The 22,835-nt window shown below is 41.5% G+C and overlaps 1 protein-coding gene across 3 annotated transcripts in view; it reads left to right on the top strand.

The window, feature by feature from the left end:
• Positions 1–22,835, top strand: part of GALNT7 (polypeptide N-acetylgalactosaminyltransferase 7) — a 74,348-nt gene that overhangs the window by 28,178 nt on the left and 23,335 nt on the right. For all 3 annotated transcript variants that reach the window (XM_080372493.1, XM_080372492.1, XM_080372491.1), the window contains exons 2-3: positions 3,924–4,381; positions 21,633–21,799. In XM_080372493.1, the coding sequence (XP_080228619.1) occupies positions 3,924–4,381; positions 21,633–21,799 (625 nt within the window). The remainder of the gene's footprint in view (positions 1–3,923; positions 4,382–21,632; positions 21,800–22,835) is intronic.

Here is a 22,835-nt window from a genome sequence, read left to right as displayed (position 1 = left end):
GTTTTTCCACTTTAGAAAGGTTGTTGTGGTTTTATTTTTTTATTTCATATGCACGCCTTCCAGTTTGACTGTTAATGTGGTATGAAATTTGATACTACATTTTTAGCTGAGTCAAATTTTTAATGGGAGGCACACTGATTTAAAATTACTTCAGTTTTTTTGGTATGTCGTTAAATTTATTTTTAAAAAAAAGGGGGGGGTGGTTATAATTCATAGATGAGAAGCAGCTCTGGAAATACCCAGCTAAGGCATTGTGGCTTATATGATGACCAAAATAGGTCTTTGATTGTGGTTTGACTTTGCTTTTTTTACAGAGAGTATTTGAAAAAACCTTTGTCTCTGTTATCTCTGGAGAAATTAATGATGTCCAGAAGCTGTATTCTGCACCACACACTTAAACACCGCTAGTTCTTTTTGTAAAAATGCACATAAAGTGCTGAGATGGACTTAATTTTCTTCATAGCATCCCATATGATGCTGTGGTGTAGATTTGTGGCCAGGGTGGGGAGGGAGGAGTGAGCAGCAGTGTGGTGCTGAGCTGCCTGCAGGGGTTAATCCACAACTAATGCCTTCTATCATATCGGTCCTAGGTACATAAAAATTGGAGGGAAGTGAATGAGTGTGTCTGTGAGTTTGTGTATAATTTTCTTGGTTTTTTGCAATATTTTCCAAGGCCTGCAAAACAGAATATATTTAATATCTGGAAGGGAACAGCAAATAAATGCATTATAAGGCAAATCGTACATAACAGTTATATTGGGGCTAAATGTAATGCAAGGTAAGTCATAGCTCTGACATTACTTTGAAAACTGTTACGTTTCAGTGCAAGAACTAAGTGGAAGCTCGTAACTGTTTTATAGGCGGTGGAAGTGGAATGAAAGGGTATTTAATTTCATACAGATCAGGGGCATAAGAAGTTCCTGGCTGATTGAGACTAGTGATCCAGGATGGTGTCTGAGAGTGACAGCATGTAAACCTGGCTGTTTTATACACTCCCTTCCCTTTGGACTCTTCCAATCCACAGCTGTTGAATTAGAGTTTTCAGAAGGTACCTCCCTGCCCAGTCCTTTTATGTCATCCGTCACGCTGTTTCATGCATTGTGCAACTGTTTGTACCATTCTCTCCACAGCCTCCTGTTGAGCATATTCCAGGAGATCACTGTGTAAATAATATTTTTTTGGTTGATTTATCAATTTTGTCAAGTGCCTCCAGTTCTTGTATTTAGGGTAAACAGTGGGTTTCCATTCAATTTATCCATCACCTTCACGATTTTCCCAACGTCAATTGTATACCGCTCAGCCATCACATCTCCCAGCTGCAGAGCCTTAAAATGAAAGGCCAGCCATGCTGGTCTCTTATCTCAAAGCATCTGTCTACCTTCTCTTTCAGTCCAGTTGCCCTACTCTGTGCCGCCTTCAACTCCTTTTTGACATGGCACTTACTGAAGACATGAATGCCTCAAAATTTTATGCAGTCAAAATGATGCTCTCTTTAAACATCCTTCCTGATGATGCCCACCATTTTGTTGGCTTTTATAGCTGCCTCCACACTTTGAGCAGGAATTAGATGCGAGTTGGTAGGAGCTGAGTCCTCAGCACTGTTCTGACAGTTGAGTGATAAAGCATTCCTTTTGATTTCCAGGGTAAGTGTGAGATGATGCTCTCCTCAAAAGTCCTCTCAGGGCTTAATTTAGATCCATGGCAGCCTTCTACCTCCTTGCAAAATGTGACTTTTCACATGCCCTTATCCTTCCCTTTCTCACTCTGGCTCAAACTCTAGTTCCTCAAAAAATGGTGATGGAGGAACAAAATAATGTAATGCTTCTGCATTTTGTACATCTTCCCTATTTAAACAAGAACAAGCAGAAAGGTCAGAAAGTTTCTTGAATAAACTCTTATTATTTTGAATTGGAGCCAGTCTGACTCCCATGTTAACCTAGACATATTTTATATTGGATTTTTCTTTATTTCTGAAGTTTTATTATGTAGAATTATATGTGAGGAAAATACTGTAATGCATTAGTAAGTAATGTGTGGTTTAGTTAAACGCTGCCATGGGTCAGCGTTGCGCCCTTGCCACAGTAAAGGCAAACTGCATGATGGGTTACACTAGGGCGAGCTTAGCCACCAAGCAAAGAGATGCGGTTTCTTTCCAGACACACAGCATTAACAAGCCTGCGTCTGGTTTCTCCTCCTGCACTGACCAGTACAGGAGAGATGTTAACAAATGGGGAGGACCTAGCAAAGACCTGCTAGGGAAGTTACAGGGCTGCAGGACGTGACACGGTCATGGAAAGGGTAGAGGAGCTCGGCTTCCTTTGGCTGGAGAAAAGTCTAACAGGGAATCTAACTGCATCTTTTCACACTCAAAAGAGAGATTACAGAGAAGATGGAAATAGTCTTCTGAGGGGTGCACGCTGAAAGGGCAAGAGGCAGTCATCACTAGGTATGACATGAGAAACTTCTACTGAGGTATGAGGAAAAATACCTTCACTGTGAGACGGATTGAACAACTGGAACAAGTTGTTCAGGAAAACTGGAGGGTTTCAGGGTGTGACTAGATCAACCTCTGAGAAACCGGGTATAACTGTGAAGCTATCCCAGCCTCCTGTAGGTTTGAATAGGTGACACCCTTCCGATTTCAATTTTGTGTTTGATTCTGTATTTGTGACTAGGTAGTGAGGTGTTGCTAAAATGTGTGCATTGTTCTCTTCAGATTTTGGTGTGATCTAACATCTGGCCTGTTCACAAATAGATAATTTTAGCAGGAGATCTTTCCCTGTTGTCCTCTTGGAGAGTAGTATTGGAAAAAGCAGTGACTGTATGTTTTGGGGAGCGTTCATGGGTGGGGCTGTTGTACTCTGGAGACTTCACACTTGGACTCTTCAGAGCCTTTCTGTCCAAAAAGTTTGTTCCAAAATCACCCACCCTTGTTCTAACCCCACCAATGTCACTCATGGCTGAAAACACCAAGCAGTTTTCAAAATCCTAGCCTTTCTTCTCAGGGAGAACTTCAGACCTTTTGATTGGGGGGCAGGGAGGAGTGTTGTCAAACGGTATAAGTTGTTTTAAACAAGGATGCAGGAGGTATCGGTGCCAGTGCCTGTGGCAGCTCTCTTCAGCCCCAGCACAGCTTCCCAGGCGGGTCTGTCTGTGTGGCCATGCAACAGATCGGATCAGGGCTGCATCTCATTTTTGCCTGCTGTCCCCAGTGCCTTCAGCTTACCTCATGGCTCTAAGTAAACAGTGCTGCTGTTGCGGCAGAGGGAGCAAAGCTTGGTGGGAGCAAGTCGGGGGAGGGGGGTTCGGGGGGGGTGAAGGGTAGGGATTAGACGTGGCTTGAGACTGCTGCAGATGTCCGTGCCAGATTACACGTAGTCACGGCATGCTTTCCCAGTGCAGAAACATGTTGAGGCTGTATCTAGCAACCACTGAGACCCTACAGAAGTCTCAGCAGCCGGTACACATAGCCTCAGAAACACCCTGTGTCCAAGAGTGGCCCCAAGGAGACTGTGCTCTGTGTTGCGGTGTTGGCTGCCTCTGCACCACCCTGTCCTTCATAAGTGCTTCATCAGTGCTCCCTGCATGTTAGTTTGGTGTGCAGCCTGAACTATGTTCAAGTTAAAATGTCCTACGTGGGTATTTGGTCTTTGGGAACGCTTTGGGCATTAGGCCATTTCCAGGACCTGCTCATCAAGGTAAGTGTGGTCAATGGCTGGTGATGCTCTCCAGCAGCCAGTTGCTTTTGTTAAAAGTGTGCATTGAGCCCCTTAACAGAGACTTCTCCCTTCTTGCTTAACATATACTTAGTACCAACTAAATATGCATTAGTACCAACTAAATATGCATTAACATACTGGATTTAAATAAATAAAGGGTCATCAATTTGTATGATCTACTGCTGTTTCTCTCTGTGTATATAGGATGAACAAGAAGCCAACAGACCCATGCCAAACAAAGGAGACCATGGACTAGGAAATGAGAAGTTCAAACCTGTGGTACCTTGGCCTCATGTTGAAGGTGTGGAAGTGGACTTGGAATCCATTCGAAGGAAAAATAAGGCCAAAAATGAACTAAATCATCATGGTGGTGGTGATAACAAACAGCAAAACATCATCCAGAGGCAGTATCTCACATTTAAGCCTCAGACATTTGTTTACCGAGATCCTGTTTTACGACCTGGAGTCCTTGGTAATTTTGAACCCAAAGAGCCTGAGCCTCATGGAGTTGTTGGTGGTCCTGGAGAGGAAGCGAAGCCATACGTTTTAGGACCAGATTACAAAGAATCCATTCAAGCCAGCATTAAAGAGTTTGGGTTTAATATGGTTGCAAGTGATATGATCTCACTAGATCGGAGCGTTAATGACTTGCGTCAAGAAGAGTAAGCAAACTTTTTGTTTTCTTTTAGTTCTCTTTTTATGGGATTTAGTTATTTTCTTTCCATATATCTTAATAGATGCTTAAAATAATACTAATTAGGGCAAATACTTAAAGCTTCTTGTCCTGACAGGCAAGAGTACCATACTATGCCCTATGTTTCCATATATTATTCTTAATGCTGTTGCCATTATTACTTTCATGAATACTTAATCTATATTGATTTATCTTTGAAGTCATCTGTTTTAGTGTCTAATTGCATGCATTTGTAATTTCCAGGTCCAGCCACAGTCTTCATTGTCATACCTTCTTTTCTTAATCCATAACTTCTTAAGATATGGCTTTAAGAAAGAATTATTTTCTTTCTTAGAAATTCCTATACTAGTTATTCAGTTTTGGTTTCGTGCCAGTGCTTTAAAAATTAAAACTAACTAACTAAACAGAGAACAGAAACAAAGAAATATTGTTCCCTTTACATAACTCTGCTTAATTACCTGTATTAAGAGAAATACAGATCTGCCATAGTGATGTTTAGGGTTTGGAGCTGACAGAAGAGTAGTCTTTTGTCATCAAGAAGGAAGCAATCTTAGAAAAAACATTTTTTACTTCCTGGGAGGGTGTCTACTTTGGTGTGGGGAAATTCTGGGAAGTTACTAACATTTGCTTAATGATTACTAATAAGTTTACATAGTCTCTTCTGATCTTTGGTATATGCTGGAGCCAAATTTGCTCTCAGGCTAATCTGCATTTGATATAATTTTCCTTGTTAAATCTCAGCTAAGGACATGTCTCTGAGCAAACTGATTGATTGGCAAGTTTTTTTTGGGGTGGTTTTTTTGTTGCTGTTGAGGTGGGGAGGGGTGGTTCTTGGTGTGGTTTTTTTTGTTGTTTCTTTGGGGGTTTTTTGCATTTGGAGGGGGAGGGTATATGAATTTAGGTATGGAACGTGGTATGTGCCAGTTTTCACTTCCCCATCATCCCTAGCAATGGAGCATGCCAATCCCTGGATTGGGTGCCAACCTCTGGGTTGTATGTTTCCAGCTGTGGCAGCTGATCTGTTTGGTTGGTCACTGGCTGGTTACTGAGGCTTTGCTGTGGTCTTTCATAGTGAGTGTTTTTCCATTTTGCAAGGTAGGAGAGAACTGGCCAGCTGTGAGTGACTCATGCCTGTGCATGTACAGCTGCTTGAATTTACTACCCAGTTGTGTACTCACTGAAAGTGAACGAAGTGCACAGAGAACAGCATTTCCCTTCCTGCGTGCCGTATTCCTCGGGTGACTTACTAAAGATTTCCACTTGCTGGCCGTTGGAGGAGAGGACCATGCCTGTCTGCTGCTGGTGGCAAGGAAGCATCGGCTGTCCTGGGGTTCACTTCAGTTTTCTTTCTTCACTGTGGTCAGCAGTTGGACCTCTGTGTAATGAGACTTTTCTGAAGGGGAAGAAACAATCTGGGTAACCTGTGTAGGTCAGAGTTTTCTTTGTTATAGGAGGTTATTTCCTAGCCACTGCTGCTTCTGCTGAGGCATTTGCAGCCGCTGTGGGTGGCCTCTTCTGTAGGAGGCAATGGGACTGAGGACAGTCACAAAGAAAAACAATTTCCCTGTCAGATGTCGTGATGAACTGAGTAGAGGGGAGCCGATGCCAGGAGTTCATGTGAGCAGAGCTCACTTTGGCCCTGCCTTCCCTAGAGGGAGGGGGGGAAGGAGGTGGGAGCACACTCCCCTCCTTGCTGTCTGCTCCGTGAGGACAGCAAAGCAGAAATGGCAGCACTGCTGCATGCAGGTGAGACTGGGCTGCTTCTGCCCAGGCCGACAGCCATAACTTCGGCAGCAGAGCTCAAGTACTCTCTCTCCCCCTCCATTCTTCCCAAGGTGGAGTGCATCAGAGGGCATACATATCTGCCAAATGGTTCTGTACCTATAGCTTCCTGAAGTATTTTTAGCATAATCTCAGTTTGTCTTTACGTCTGTTCTGAAGAAGAGTAATAAATAGAAATTCCCAAACAAGAATTAAATGTTTTGCATACTTTGAGGAATAGGAGGGGCAGCCATGTGACTGATCAGAGTAGAAAATATTAATTTTAAAAACATTTCCTCCAGACACATTTGCAGGTAAGTCTTCTGTGGAGGTCAAAGCCAGGTGCTCAAATCAAACTTAGGTTTTATGATTTAATTTTTTAAGCAAGCAAACAAAACTGCATAAAAAACAATGTGAACAAAAGGCATCTTTCAGACAACTTTATATCAAATATTTTATGTGTTGAATACTTGGGATGCTTACAATTGCCCTGAATGGGTTAAAGGTTTATAGCTTCCGTGTGTCTCCTGGGAGCAGCAGACAAGGGGGGAAGCAAGGTAAGACTGGCTGATACTTCGGCATACTCAACTTCCCTGCTCATTCCCTGATACTGGTGAGAAATGCAGCAAAAGGTAGCAGATTGCCTGTTGGACGTGCTGTTTATTTTCCTCCTGCTGATCTGTTTATAAAGTCCAGAAACCATTTTGGTTGATAAGGCTGATCAACTTTCAGTTTTATCCTGCCAAAGAGCAATATGATAATCTTTTTTTGGTTAACAGCATCTTGGCATTGCTAATTGAGGAAGATCATTCAATTAAAGACCGGGTTATTCATTCATACACATTTAAATCCGGGTAGACCTCACCTCAGCCTTCTCTTCCTTTAAGCGTCAAAATCTTTAAGCGTCACTGTAAGCAGTCAGGTTTGTTCAGTGAAGTATGCCAAATGCTTTCCCAGACAGTCGTAGCTGGAATGAAATAGTGCTGCAAGAACTGTCTCTTTCAGCTTAAAAGCCCATGTAGCCTTAGAGCTTGTCCCTGCTGCAGGGGAAAGAGGGAAGAAATTGTCAACAAAGGGGGATTCAGTCCTGCTATTAGATTTGACTTTGGAGGTGGACATGTTGCCAAGATGACTTGCCAGCTGCCTTTATTGATTCGGTAGGAACTTTGTTGGTGATTCTGGGCAGTCTCGGCTGCCTTAAAAAGCCTTAATTCTTGCTGTGCCCTGTAGCGAAGAGTAATATTGGAGGGCATGTCGAAGTTGTTTGCTGGGTACATCGGAATATTTACGTTTTGCCAGTACTGCATATTCCTGCCTTATAGATTTTAACCAATCTATTTTGAGGCTGAAGCCAAGCACTTCTGGCAGCATACAGCAAGTCATAGGTTTGGTTAAACAAAATCAAGAATGTATGGGGATACATAAAAGTCACTGTGCAAAATGTCAAATATGGCATCATCTCACTGCAGCCTTTCAGCGCTGTGCAGGAGGGCCAGGGGAGCCATAAACTGGTTTCCACTTTATTTCTAGTGGCAAAGAAGTAGAGCAGGCTTAGCAGGCCCTGTCCAGAACCTCAGTATACAGTTGCTGGAAGAAAACTTTTACTTAAAACTTGGTTATTTTTACCATTTTTTGATAGTTTTTTATTATCCTGGTAGGTGGCAGCCTTTTAAGAGCAATCATTCATACTGAATTTTACATGTTGTCCCTGCCTCCTAGCGGACCTGTGATAAAACTAATGTTAGCTTTAGGGAAGAAGGATATTAATTTGATTGCTCCCTGGATTTTTTATTAATCTTTTGTGATCAGGAGTCTACACAGAGGTAGAGCTGAAGTAAAAATAGAGTAGTCTCTGGGTGCTTTTGAATTCAAGATAAACACACCGTGCTGGGGAAATAAAAACTGGACCTAGGTTTGAAGATACATGCTGTCACCTAACAAGGTGTGTCCTCTCAAAAAAAAAAAATCTTAACTGAAGAGAATTTCTGCTAGGGACAACAAGAACTGAATTGTTTTTCCAGAATAATGAACCACTTGTCCAGAGTATTTTAAAATAAAATGGAATTTTAAAAATACAGCTGTAGTCTGACCAGAGATCATTCTTCTTTACAATCTTGTCTCTAGCTCTGGCCAATAGCATATGCTTGGGAGAAAACATACAAGAACAGACTAAGTTTCATTCCTGGCAACCAGTGGGCTGGGAAACTTGAGCAAAAACTTGCAACAGGATTGTCATGCTTCATGGACCTTTTTCAGTGCACAGGCTTGTTTTTTAAATGCTTTTATACTCCTGGCATTAATGACATCCAGAGTCAGTAACTTTTTCCAGGCTGAAGAACATGGTGTGTGTTTCGAGCTCTTCTCCCAGATACTGTCACGTACCACCCTGTGATACAGAGTATTGGAGAGATCTACATGAAGCTAATACAGAAATGTTTCATATTCCTTCCTTCTTATTCCTACCATTCTATTTGTCCTTTCATTAACTCTGAGCTAAAATGCTTAAAGACCTATCCATGTTTGACTAAGATTTTTTTTTTTGAGTGGTAATGTCAAGTGTAGGGTCTATCACAGAGTATACACACTAAGAGGCGTCTCGTACTGCATATACCTTTACTTGCACTTGCAATGAACTCTTCTGCCAGCTCATTTCCTCCATAGTGTCCCTGAATTATTCCGTAGCTGTTTATAGTCATTTTAATTGCAACTACCAAAAACAGTTTTCATTGTTCAGTAATGACCTGGAAGAGCAGGTGAACAGCTTGGCTTCCAGCACAAAACACTTATGCTGCTACAGTCACAAACTTGCTTAAAAAATTGGAATGAATAGATAGCTTTTACATTTTAGCAGTTGTTATTAGAAGAGATCTTCCATCTTGCCCTGCCATACCCAGCAAAGAACCTTATCAAAGGCTTTGGAATTTCAGTTACTGTATTAATAGGCTCACCCGTGTCCACATACCTTTGGATTTCTTCAAAAGATATGTTTCTGTGGCATGGCTTTCTGGCACAAAAAGCTGGTTTTATGGTTTACTAATTTTGTTATTTATTACTAGCTTCTTTTCAACACAGAAGTCAGACTTAGTGATCTGCAATTCTTTAGCTACCCAGGGCCCTTTTATAAAAATTGGTGGTGTGTTTTCCTCCGTCTATTTGTTTGATAACAAGGCTGCTGTCAGCAACAGCTACAGAACACAATAGTTTGTCAGTTCCTGATGCATTCTTTTGGAAATACTGGGTTTATTTAAAATTCATGGCAGAAGAATCCATTAGAAGCTATCGTGCAGATGCGTCTGAATTACAAAGTCCCTAAGCTTCAGGTAGCTGAAGATGGGAGCATATAGTGGGAAGTATCGCTATGTGCTTGCCTTGCTTTTGTTCTCTTCCCTGGGTGCCTGGCTAAGAGTTTGATGGAAATTATTTAGCTTTTCTGCTTATGAAGTGGTCTCTTTTCATTTTGATCATCTCATCTGTCATCCCAACAGACTTTCTGGCAGGCATCCTACTTGCGGTGTTTGAAAAAAATATTTCAAAAGCAGCTTTTATACTTAAGTAAGCTATTTCTCAAACTTCTTTTTTAACTCTATCTTATTATTTACATTCAGTTTGTCTGAATTGGTGCTTATTTCTGTTTTCTGTGTTTGGATACCACCCTATGCACTTAAAGAATATCTGTCTTACTGCTAACAGCATCTGATTTTTAATCATGCTGGCTTTCCCTAGTTCCTCTGTAGGTTGTTTTTTTTAATAGTTAATGGTAAACATTCTCAGCTTCTCATACAGTGCCTTTGAAAAAGCTCCATTCTACCTGAAAGCATTTTACCCTTAGTTTATCTTTTCAATAAGCCAACTCATGACTTTGTAATTCCCCTTTTCAGAAGGAGGCGTCACTAGGCCATCTGTCTTCTAGCACTGGAATTTCAGTGCGTTGTGGCTACAATTAGAGTATGGTTCCTACACAGGTATGTCTTCAGCGGAGCTCCACGCTGTGCTGAGTACTCAAAATGTGCTGCTTCTCTTGTGGGTGCTCTGGTGTTTTGTCCCCTGGGAACACTAACTGCTGATGCCTGAAACAGCAGTCTCTGGAGTATGGTTGGTATTTACTGTGTCCCCTGAGGCGGTGGAAGTTTCCTGCCTGTGTTTTCTGTCTTCTCAGGTGTTTCAGTTCCTCCTACATGTCACAGGTGCTGTCTGAGTCCTGCTTGGGCAGCCACTACTGCTGTGTGGTGGTATCGATGGCTTCCCCTTGTCTTCATGCTAGAAGATCCCTGGCACATTTAAGCTGTAGTAATTTGGTTCTGGTTTATTTTAGAGAAGGCAGTCCCTGGATGAAGTTAATCAATTCCAGAAATTTCACCAGGTACTAATGAATTCAGAACATGCTGCTCTATACCATTTTCTCATCCAGGCACTGAAGCACTGCTGCTTTTTTTTCTTTATTTTTCTTGCCATTGCCTGGAAATTTGGTAAATCCAGGTATTTTCTCCCTCTTTCCATCTGGAAAAAATAAAGACATAAATTGTCCATGTCCATACCCTCTCAGCCCCATGACGGAGGAGGGTATGAGGTGCTGAATCAGTCCTTGGGCCAGGCCTCTGTTGTGCTTCTTTCAACCTGTTCTATTACTTCCCATGGTGTAGCTAAAGATAGCCATGGCAAAGCAGGCACAGTGCTGGCCGGAGGGGCTCTGGCATTTGGAGCTGTGGGTAAAAGCCTGACTGGAAAGACCTGCTGCAAAATCAGGCCTCCAGTTCAATGGGTTTAAAATAGAGACATAAGTGAAATGATTGTCACTCTTAGAAGTCCAGCTGCATGAAATCTGTGGTCAATTGTCATATCACATCAATGAAAAATGTTCTTTCTTATGTTCTCATGGAAGACTCTAGTTCTGCTGCATGACTATCTGAGCAGATATGTAAGTTGTATAATAATCTCAGTATGTTTTAAAAAATTAATATAAAACCCAGTGTTAAATGTTGTCATTGTGTGTTGGCCTCCTTCTGACAAGTCAAACTGCATTTTGCTTTTTAAGTCATTATCCTAAATGGATCCTTGCAGGACATAGCCTTATGCTTTTTATTCCCAGTGGCTGTTGTTAATAGCTGTTTTGATGCAGGAAAAGATAGTAATTTGGAGTTGGAAGCTTTTTCAGGGTCAGGATGAAGGATGTGCCCTTGGTAAAACCATGTTGGCTCTTCCCAGACACCTTCTTTGTGCACTTAGAAATGGCTTCCACCTTCTGTCGGTGGGCATGGCATTTGTCTTTGTCAGTCCTCAGGAACCACGATCAGGTGCCACGACCTTGTAAAAATGGTTGTGCATGACCTCATAATGTCATCACAAGCTCCCTCAGCACCCTCCGGTGTGGCCCATCCAGTCCCATGGACTTGTGTTGTGTTTACCGCGTTTGCTGTGATGTGTCCAGTGATGTGGTCCCTGACCCAACCTTCCTTTATGGTGAATATTCCTTCATTCTGCAAACTTTGCCACTACACACCCAGACTGGGGAGGTATGACAGCAAACCTTGCAAGTGAAGACTGAGGGAAATCAGGTGTTGGGTGTCTCACTTTTTTCAGTGTCCTTTGACACCAAATTGCATCTCATTCAGCAGTAAACCTGTGTTTTCTTTAGTGTTCCTTTTGCCTACAAGCTCTTCTCATTGCCCTTCCCATCTCATGGTTCTCAACTTCACTGGAGCTTTGCCTTTATTTGTCTCTGCAAGTGCTCAGGCAGTATTTCTGTACTCCTAGGTAGCCAGTCCGTGCATCTACCTTCCCTACTCTTCCTTTTTGCATTGGAGCTCCTTCAGGAGTTCTTGGTGCAGCCAGCTGGGCTTTCTGCTGTGCCTGTTTGACTTACTGCATGTGGGGATGGGCTGTTCATGCATTTTGGGGAGGTTGTCCTCAAAGAAGCCATTCCTGGGACGCTTTTGGCAAAGTAACATCTGAAATCTTGAACTTCTCGTGGCAGATGTTAGCAAACATTTAAGTAATGGTTCCTCTGTTGGAAGAAATCAAAAAGAGACAGAAAACTGTCTGATGGACAAAACGGCTGATGACTATGCGTGTTGAGCTGTGACAGTAAGCTGTCTGGTGTATGGCTCATTTCAAGAGCAACATCTGGTTATACAAGACCAAAGCAATGTGAGTTGTTCCAAAGAAACTGTGTTCAGTATTTCTAAAAAATACATATCTACAATGCATTAGTTGCAGAGTCTTTGTAGTGTCTTTTATCTCAAAACCACTAAGCAGCAATGCAGGTTTTCCTTTATGAAGTTTGCTTTCTTGGTAGAAGACTCCAGTCTGCCTCTGCCATTTCCATTGGTATATTTTGTTGGGCTCGAGTCATGCTGATTGCCTTTGGGTTGAAATTTAAGTCGACTTGGGATTGAAATTTAAGTCAAGAAGCATTCTCTTGAAGTATGTTGTAAGAGATCTCTGTGAAACTCCTTATCTGTCCTATTTACTAACTTATATTACTGTAGAGCCCTTAAGCCAGGGATGTTCACACTGTTGATCAGATTTCATGCCAGGGTAATTAACTGTTGGCTGCAAGAAAGGATCAGTGCTCAACATGCCTTGGTCAGGCTTGATACGCTGCTGTTATCCAACCCACACACGACTTGCTTACAAATTGTTCTTACTGACCCAGAGGGTTTTAGTCTTATGATTATTTAAGCTACGTTTTTTTTTTTGACAGCTTCTTTTGACAAATGTTGCAGGAATTTTATTCTGAGTAGTTTGACACGGAGAGGAAACATCATGACTCTCTGTGAATGTTTATGGCATGAGACGAATTAATCTCTTAGTGGATTTTTTTTTTCAATATGTCATTAGATAACTGCTGTCTGATCACCAGCATGAGCCAGAATTTCAGCTGCATCACCCACACACATCTATCAGTCTGATCATGGCAAAATAAATATTTTTAAGTGTTTTTTCCTTCCACAGATTATCCAGTTTGACTTTTCCTTTTTAATGACGTTATTGCTGTTACAAGGCATGTCCCCTGGGCCATGCAAATTTGTACTTGAATAATTGGATCTGTTATCATGGGTCACCTTTTTACTTCAAACAGAACAACTGGCAATTAGCTTTTGTTGAAAAACCTGAAAGAGTAACTCTTCCTTGCTTAAGTACAATGCTCCTTGTGTATAGAAATGTATTTTTGGACAACTCTTTTTGCAGTTTGCAACATTTTATAAAACAAATCAAAAGGGAATGAGAAAGGGAATTAAAAATTGTACATTGTTTTGAAGGGTGTTTTATTTATTTATTTACTTTTAGTTTTAGAACAAGCAGAGGAGGGATTTCTTGCCGAAAATAAAGACTTCTGACTTGACTTAAAAATACACACATGCAGAGCTCTTAGTAAAGGTATTTTTCCTGTCATAGTTTGGTGGTGACAACTTGGACTCTTTGGTTGGTCCAAGTGCTATTTAAAAATATCAAACTATAGAAAAATTTTGGTGCTGGACTTGAGTCAAAAAAATACAGAAATCTTTAATTGTAAACAGTTACTCAGGGTATAAATTAAGGCAGCTGAATTTTGGCTATGCATTAGAAATGGATGGTTTTCTTGCTCTGGACAAATAATGTGATTTTAATATATTTTCTTACAGTAAGTAGTTGGTTGTCTGGTCAGTCTTGTTGTAGCTAAGGAGAATTGAATAGAAAAGCTCTAGAGTGGAGCCTGCTTTCTTCAGGAATGTGATTAGTTCCTTAATTATAGCACTGTGCAAATTACATATTTGATACTGTTATATGAAGAATTTCAGTAATTACTGTTGGTATCTGTGTCATCGGAAATGGAGCATTAGGGACTTGGTTTCATTTCACATGGCACCTTGGGAAAATCTTTTATTCAAGTGTCACATAGTACACTGGAACTGTAACCAAGAAAACTAATTTTATAGTATGCGCATAAATCTTTGTGCACCCCTATGAGAGCTGGGGTTGAGAATCAGGTGAATTATAGTCGTCACACTGAATCAGGAAGGCTGGCTTTCTACTGCAGCTTATCAGCTGCCTTACTGCTGGCAGGACTCCTGGAGGAAAAAAAATGTGTTTAAAGTGGAATTAGCCATGTATTGTCAGAGCATCTCCTTGTGGTCAGGAAAGATTTGAATTCCAGGCATTGGCCTTAAAGCAAAACCAAGCATTTTCTGTTAATATTTCAGGTCCCAGTAGTGAAAACTGTAGTGAAGATGGATCCTGTGTCTCTTTAGTGTTGGATGCTAGCATTTCAGATTTTAAGTCTCAACAAAGAAAAAGTTTACCCAAAGAGTACAAAGAAGTTGACAGAGGCACCAGGTGTGTTACTTGTAGTTGGATTTAATTACCTCAGTGTGTGTGCACATCTGAAATAAGAAGATCAAGCTCTGAACAGGACATCTTACCCAGCAAAAATGTATAGTGCAGTGTCTCAAGTATATTTAAATTCTGCCTTAAACCTTGACCTCAGACGAACAGGCAGAGAAAAGTCTGAGAGGTTTCCTGCAGCTGCTTGTGTAACCCTCCAGCTGCTGTCTTGCATCATAGAAATTTTGGGGCAAATAGAGGAAGAATTCTGTCAAATAAGTTGTAATCTGAAGGTGAGACTAAAAAATTAAATAAACTTCTTATGCTCTGTCTTGTTCCTGTTAACCAGAACTTACTGTGGTAAAGCATTTAAATAAACTTGGATGATGTAATTCAGTCCAGCTCAGCATGGGCAGGAACTTCAAGGTTTAGTATCTGATGAGGAAGGCGTGGTAGAAACGAAGTATTTCTGTGGGACTAAGCCCACTGCTCCAAGCTTCTTTCTAGCCTTTTGTTTATCAGGTAAAACCTATCGGTGTTTGATAAATCCAAAATTATGCACAGCCTAGACTTCTCTGAGCTGTATATAAGCAAAGGGATCAAGCCGTCACTTCCTAAACTAGTGCCCACCTCAACAGAGAAATGACGAGACCTGCTGCATGCAGCGTGTTGTAGCTTCTTATCAGTGTTTTCTGAGGACACAGCTGACGCACAGCGATGTCCCATGCTGGTGCTGAGTGATCCGCTTGCCCCATCTCCTCCCTGCAGTAGTGCACAGTGTGCCGTGGTGCTGCAGAAGGACTGGAGGTGTGCTGGGAGGTAGGTACTGCGCCACTTTAAACCAAAACAGGAAAGAAGAGGGCTTTGGCTCCATCTCTCTCTGAGGTGGCTTCCCCATCCCCAAGGAACGGGATTTAGTGTAGCCACCTAGCTGCCCCAGCTCTCCTGCCCTGTGGTGTTTATTGCTTCAACTTTTTCAGTATTGGGCAAGTGATAACTGTGGGCGAGAATCTTGTGATTAAAAGAAAAATGCAAAGTTTATTCCTTTAGTTTTCCTATGAGCCAGGTCTCTGTGCAAACCTTGCCCAGAGTTTGGATTGTGGCACTTTCAGAGGTATGATAGGATATGTATAATAGGAGATGTAGCTTGTGCTTCCAGGGGCACTAATAACAAAATTATAATTATATAATATATTTTTATATTATATATACACTATTATAATTATGTAATCAGTCATATAGGCTACTACAGGAATGGAAACTAACATAGCTTTTAGGTATTGTAAAAATAGGAAATGCTGTTTCAGCATAGGTTTAAGCTGTTAGGTAGTGTGTAGTAGAGATTTTACTGCTGTCTGCTGAAGGCAAATAAAAAAAAATTACTCTGCTTATCAAACTGTCTTTTTAGGTTTGTCATTTCACTTCTCTTCCAGAACCCCTGTTTTGTAAGTTGACTACTTTAATCTTATATTGATGTTGATGATGCATGAAAATACTCTATAAGGCTTCATAGGTAGCAAATCCAGTATTAACATTAGATTTAGTTAGTCTTACCTTAACAACAAAATGCCCAGTTCTCTGTCTACCCTGGGCTTAGGCAATGTTCCCTCTGGCTTGCAGGCACCAGGCAACCGCTCTCAGCTAGGACTTTGGTGGTCTCAATCACACAGATGAGCAAACTATTGAAGATGTTTTGTGAGAGAAACTCATCCATCTTCCTAGGGGGTAGATGCAGTTTACTACAGTAATCATTATAAATTTATGATTTAAAATAACAAGCAGCCCTGACCTCAGTATCAAAGTATGTAAACAGCATGCTGTGTGCTGAACCACTGTCTCCTCCTAAGGTAAGAACAGGGCTTACTGGAAAAGGAAGCTGCAAATGGAAACAGAGCCCCTGATATTTTTGGGCTCTGCTGGTGCTAGACTTTCTCAAAGAGTGAGAAAAATTCATACGCGATAAAGCAATTATCAGTAGTGATAATTGATTTCACTATGAATGTCATACCAATTTAAATAAACATGAAATAAAATACAATTTAGAATAGTGAACAGTTTTATTAATGGAGAGGAGAGATTCCATTATTTTTATGTCATTTACAATTTCAGGGTAAGTGCTAAATTGAGACCTTCAGCTTTGTAGTGATTCAGAGCTCTCAGCTTGAAACTGCTGGAGCTGTTACAGGAATGCGACGGCAGCTGCCTGTCTCGAAGGAATCTGTGCTGCTACATTTTGGTCTGTGCTCACAAGTACAGTGCTTTAAAATGCAGAGAGGGGACTGAATGTGCCTTTGGTAAGCACAGGTGCTGGTTAGATAGTCCCATTACGGGCCCAATACCGCTCACTTTTCTCTGGAGCTTACTTAGCTGCTGGTATGCTGGGGAAGTTAGGAATTCAGGATGACGTGAGAAGTACTTCTGCTGGCTCCACATCTTGCCCTCTTAAGTATTTATCTGATTGGGGTTTACCATTAAATTGTCTTCGAGGTGCTGTCTTGTTCCCTTCTTGCATTTTTGCTTGATGGCTGAATCACTCATTCAAGAGAAGCAGCCTCTAGCCTTGACTTATTTTAGCCTAAGGAGACTTCAGCCTACACCTGCAACTGCAGTGCTTGCTAATGGGGAGACTGTAGGGTCATCCAGTCCTTGGAGCATGTATGGACGATCACATTTGTGGGGCCATGGGATATCAGTAAGAGCAAGCCAATGAATAAAATACAAAGCTGTAAAGCTAAAAGCAGAATTTCCCCAAGCGAAGGAGTGCTGCAGCCCAGATGTCTAGCTTCTTCTGCAGAGGGGTCCCCTGTAAAAAGGTTCCTCTCCTGCTGTGGCTGGTGCTCAACTTTGTGATCGAGGGACAGGGATGTTGGTGTGGCGTGGTCTCCAACAGTACTGTTCCTTCTCAGGGGTGGAGAAGGGCGTAGGACTAACTCACATCTCAAGTGTGCACACTAATAGAAGAAATGTTACTCACCCTGTTTCTCCATTAGATCATTACTGTGTCTTCGGAAAGCTTTCTTCACGCTCCAGTGATGCATCACTCCATGGTTCTGCTCCATAATACCAGTGCTGATTCGGAGACAGGGAGTTTTTATTCATGGACTAAAGGTGTTGATTCCTTTCACCTATTTGCTCCCTGAGGAAAAGAAGCAAAGAGCTGCTTTTCCTGCAGCACTGCCCTGGGAGGGTGTTGCCAGCCCTTCACAGATCTGTGGGCGCCTGCTCCTCTGCTCCTTGCCCCATACAATAACGCTTTACAGGGGCCAGGAAAAGTCATGTGAAGCACCTAGAGGCAAGACTAGCTTAAGGGTGCTACCCTCTCATTCCTGCGTATCTTCTGCAGTGTACCATCCTCTAAGCTGTACAGGTAAGTATTCAAAATAATTGGAAGTGAGCCTGTTTACTCATTTGGTTCACAGTATATTAGCACAGCTGGCCGGCAGGCTACACCCAAAAGGGCACCATGCTACCGTATGTGGGCAGGATAGCACCCAGGGGATGAAGCTAGAGGTTCAAACATATTTAAATCCTCTGTCACAGCCCCTTTTGTGCTTTGAATCTGCCTGTGCCGGTTTTCAACAGCTTGCAGATTTTGCCTGGACGCCCATATCTACTTGACCCTATCTTTTAAAACTGAAGTGCGAGTCTGGAAATTCAGGCTTTTTATTTACCTTTTCTGGTGCCTAAAACTTACAGGGAAACGAGTACTGTAAAATTCAGCTTCAAACACAAGGGAAATGCTTTTATGTTTTTTTGGTATTTAGTTTGCCAACCACTGGATGTCAGTGCTGCTCCACTGAAGAAGGGCTCTTGCCTGGTTCCTTCCCTGTGGATATGAAGGAAATGAGAGTGGAGATTCCTGATTTTTGTCTCTCAAATACTTGAGTACATTTCTTGGGGAAAATTGCCACAGATATTAAAATATTTATTAATTCCACATCTAAAACAACTACCATGTTTCAAACCTCTAATTCTCAATGCAAGATGAGAGACAAGATTGTGCATAGGAGTTACTGCAGTCTCTTGGAGCTTATGGGCTTGATGAGTCAGTCTGTGGACTGTCCAATAAGTGAAATAAAGCCTCTGGAAAAAGCTAGAAGTATAATCTTACTAGAGGTATAAATGTAGTGCTTTTATGGCTTGCAAATGGCACATTTAGCAACACGTGATTTTTCAAGTTTAAAAGGTGAAATGTGCTGACAGATTTGAGGAGATTAAGTTGGATATGTAGCAAAAAGCCTGTCTAGACCTCTGGTTTTATGTTTTAAAAATGTATTAAATGCAGATCAAAAAATGCTTATAAATTGCTCACAGATGTGTTGTTCAGTTCAGGCTCTTGTAATACATTTGGCTTTTTTGAATTATGTTAAGTTACTTGCTGTCTTTCATTCTCACGCTCTTCACCATTTTGTTCTTAAATGTGACTTGGCTATACTGCAGCAAGTGGGAGAAATAAGCAACCAAAAGATCTGGGGATTTTTGCTTTGTTTCTGTTGTTGAAGGCAGTCTGAAATGTTTTAGCTGTCTGTCTTTTTAATTGGAGAGCAAAAAATTTCCGCGCTAAACTGCTGAAAGTACAGGTCAGCGGCATGGTGCAACCTGCATCAGATACTGCCTTCTCCTTTGAGGCAAAAGGTGCTATTCATTTTCACTACATTTTACATGGAGCTATTGAATGGCATTCAGCTGGCACACCGATTTTGAACCTGTAACACCCCGTTTTCATCCATTTTAACATAATTCTATCACCAGAATTTATCCAGCTGTATATATGTGTAAAGCAACATGGTTCTGTTATTAATCTGTTGTTAAACACACGATGGAAAATCTTCCACACAGCCAACTTTACACCTAAGTAGCATATCCATTTTATATCTGCAAATCACTAAGTAAGTTGTCGACAGCTTAAGCCTTAAATGCTTGTGCTACAAATGAAAGTATTGCATTCTGTAATCAGCTGAAGCCTTTCGAGAGGTATCTATGGAAGGAAGGCAGCAGTGGCCTGAACTATGCATTTTAAACAGTCTAGCACTTGTATATTGGCAGTTCATAAATATGAGTAGCTGCAGCTACTTCAGGCATAGAAACATTGGAGCTGGAGGATTTTAGTTAGTAAACCATACTAGTAGAGATCGTGCCATTTCAGAGGTTGCTTACAGCATGCCTGACTAAGAGAAGAAATGCCTTATTAGATCAGGCTTAGTTATAGACTGGTTTGATTCTCTAATTTTCTTTTCCCACAGGACCAAAATTAATAGTATGTTTCTACCAATTTCTTTTTTTTCTGGTGGGTGAGAAATACATATTTATTGATGCTGTTCCCTGACAATAAGTGAAATATGTCCCATTTCACCAAAGAAATGTTCTTTGAATGCCTGTAGATCTGCTGCGTGAGTTCTTTCCATGTTTAATTTTCACAGACTTGAGATTACTGGTGATTAAGGTAATACTTTTCAAACACAGGAATGCTTTTCCGTATTTAAACTTTTTATTGTATATAGAGAAATATAACTACGGAAGTTTGTGTGTCTGCAAGTTTAAAACCATAGAATCATTTAGGTTGGAAAAGACCTCTAAGATCATCAAGTCCAACCATTAACATAGCACTGCCAAGTCCACCACTAAACCATGCCTCTGAGCACCACATCTACACGGTTTTGAACACTTCTAAGGATGGTGATCCCACCACCTCCCTGGGCAGCCTGTTCCAAGCTTGACCACCCTTGCAGTGAAAACATTTTTCCTAATATCTGATCTAAACTTCCCCTGGCACAACTCGAGGCCGTTTCTTCTTGTCCTGTCGCTTGTTACCTGGGAGATGAGACCGACCCCCACCTGCCTACAGCCTCTGTCAGGCGGCTATAGAGAGCAATAAGGTCCCCCCTGAGCATCCTTTTCTCCAGGCTGAACAACCCCCGTTCCCTCAGCTGCTCCTCATAGGACTTGTGCTCCAGACCCTTCACCAGCCCCGTTGCCCATCTCTGGACAAGCTCCAGCACCTCAGTGTCTTCCTTGCAGTGAGGGGCCCAAAGCTGAACACAGGATTTGAAGTGCGGCCTCAGCAGTGCCCAGTACAGGGGGACGATCACTCCCCCAGTCCTGCTGGCCACACTGTTTCTGACACAGGCCAGGATGCTGTTGGCCTCCTCGGCCCCCTGGGCACAGAGCTGGCTCCTGCCCAGCCGGCCGTCACCCAGCACCCCCAGGCCCTTTCCCACCAGGCCCTTCCCAGCCGCTCTGCCCCAGCCTGCAGCGCTGCGTGGGGCTGGTGTGACCCAGGTGCAGGACCCGGCACTCAGCCTTGTTCAGCCTCATACAGAAGTTTCTGTTTGTCATGAGTAATTTTTTAATGCATGACGGTTGTCTTTGAAAAGTCAGATTCTCTCTAGTAGTGACTCCATTTGATGAAAGATGAAAAAAGGAAGTCTTGGCCCATTGAAATCAAAAGTGCAATGTGTCTGGGTTTGGTGGTTTCCAACTGTATTATCACAGTTGGAAAAATGGCTAGTGATCACGTAGGGAGACTTCCAGGTAAGGAAATACCTGGAATGGTTGTAATTAGGGTGACGGTGAACAGTCTCATTTAGGGATGCAGATGGGAAAATAGATGTTACAATTGCAAATTAAATCCATTGTTGATAAATGTGATTAATAAATATTAACCTGGTCTAGTGGATGGTGTTCCTGCCCAGGGAGGTTGGAACTGGATGATCTTTAAGGTCCCTTCCAAACCAAGCCGTTCCATGATTCTGTGGTCTCAACAATTGCAGTTTGGGGCTTTTCTTCCAGTGTTCTCTCCCAGCTGCACAAACAGCAAGGTGGCAGCTGTGGCGCTGTGGTAGGGATGTGTCTCAGCAGGGTCCATGCAATGCCATCCAGCTACATAGGAGGAAGCAGGTAGCTGTTGAAGCAGGAGTCATTCTTCACCAGCTGCATCCTACCTCCTTCAGGAGGGAAAAAAGGCTCGCTGGCTGGAAGCAAGCTCCTCTGAGGGCCTCATATCTCTGTGATACACTTAAGCTATATTACCTTTCATATCCTGTTTCTCTTTAATCCGAAGGAGAGCCATCAATGAAGATTTAATTTACATAAAGGTGGTGTTAAGCAATTGTGTAAATTATGATGTGAAAACTAATAAAATCGTTATCTTTTTACAGATGCAAATACTGGCATTATGATGATAACCTGCTCACCTCCAGCGTTGTCATTGTCTTCCATAATGAAGGATGGTCCACGCTCATGAGGACAGTCCACAGTGTCATTAAGAGAACACCAAGGAAATACTTGGCAGAAATTGTGCTGATTGATGATTTTAGCAACAAAGGTATACTTGGAATATTAACACACTACTTGTAAAAAAGGAAACTTTTTTTTTTCCCTTTAAAAAGTTTTCTTTTAATTTATTACCTGCCATGGATTGAGTTGACTCTGCAAGAAAAGTAAGTTGTTTCTTCCCAGTCCTTTCAGTTTTCAGTGATGGGAAAGCTCTTCAATGAATAGCTTTCACAAAACGGGCAATCCTTTATGTGTATTCGGCTGTTTGAAATACAGGGTTTGTGGTGGGCTCTCTACCACAGCTGTGGAGTAGTATATAGTAGAAAGCTGGGGTAGCTAGTACCTTTCTTAGCTCTTATGAAAACAAGTAGTTTTAAGAGTATTGAAGGAGTTTGAATTAAGCCTGTTAGGAATAATTTCTTTCCTTATTCCATATAGGAATCCAGTTTCCTTTCTTCTTTATTTCTTTTTTTATTATTATTTTATTATAATGAAAATGTGTCTTAGGCTTTTGCACTAGTCTGATTCACTTTCAATGTCTTTTTAATTTCCAATATTCTTTAATTTAACATCACATTAAGGTGTTTATTATTTCTTATTGAGGAGAGGGGCTTTTAAGAATTTAAGTATGTGTTAATTTCTGCCTTTCTTTGAGTCCTGCATATCAACATTTTCAGAAGTCCAGAGATTTTCCTCTTCGTTTGTGATATACATTCTGGTCTTAGTTTATAGTCAGAATGTATGTATTTATGTGTGATTCTTATAAATATAAACATACACTGACTTTTTTCCTTTAATGGTGATATCTTCAATGTTAATGCAAATCAAGGCTGACTACAGAGAAAAACTGAAAGTGGTATGCTAAGAGATACAAGGTGATTGATGTGCAGGAAATCTGTCTGGTTTTAAAGTTTAAACAAATTTTGGAAAAGTGCACCAAAGCTGCACATTCTGCAACACTTTATTGCAGCATAGTTCTTGAATAGAAGTTGACAGAGAAGAGTAGATGCATAAATAAAAACATAACTTCAAGTGTGCAGGATGACAGTCTCTTCTAGACAGTGATAATGATGGCTTGTAGAAGC

Source organism: Falco punctatus, assembly GCF_963210335.1.
Source record: "Falco punctatus genome assembly, chromosome: 1".
NCBI lineage: Eukaryota > Metazoa > Chordata > Aves > Falconiformes > Falconidae > Falco > Falco punctatus.
Note: the sequence above shows the minus strand (reverse complement) of the source record. Positions and strands in the feature narration are given on the sequence as shown.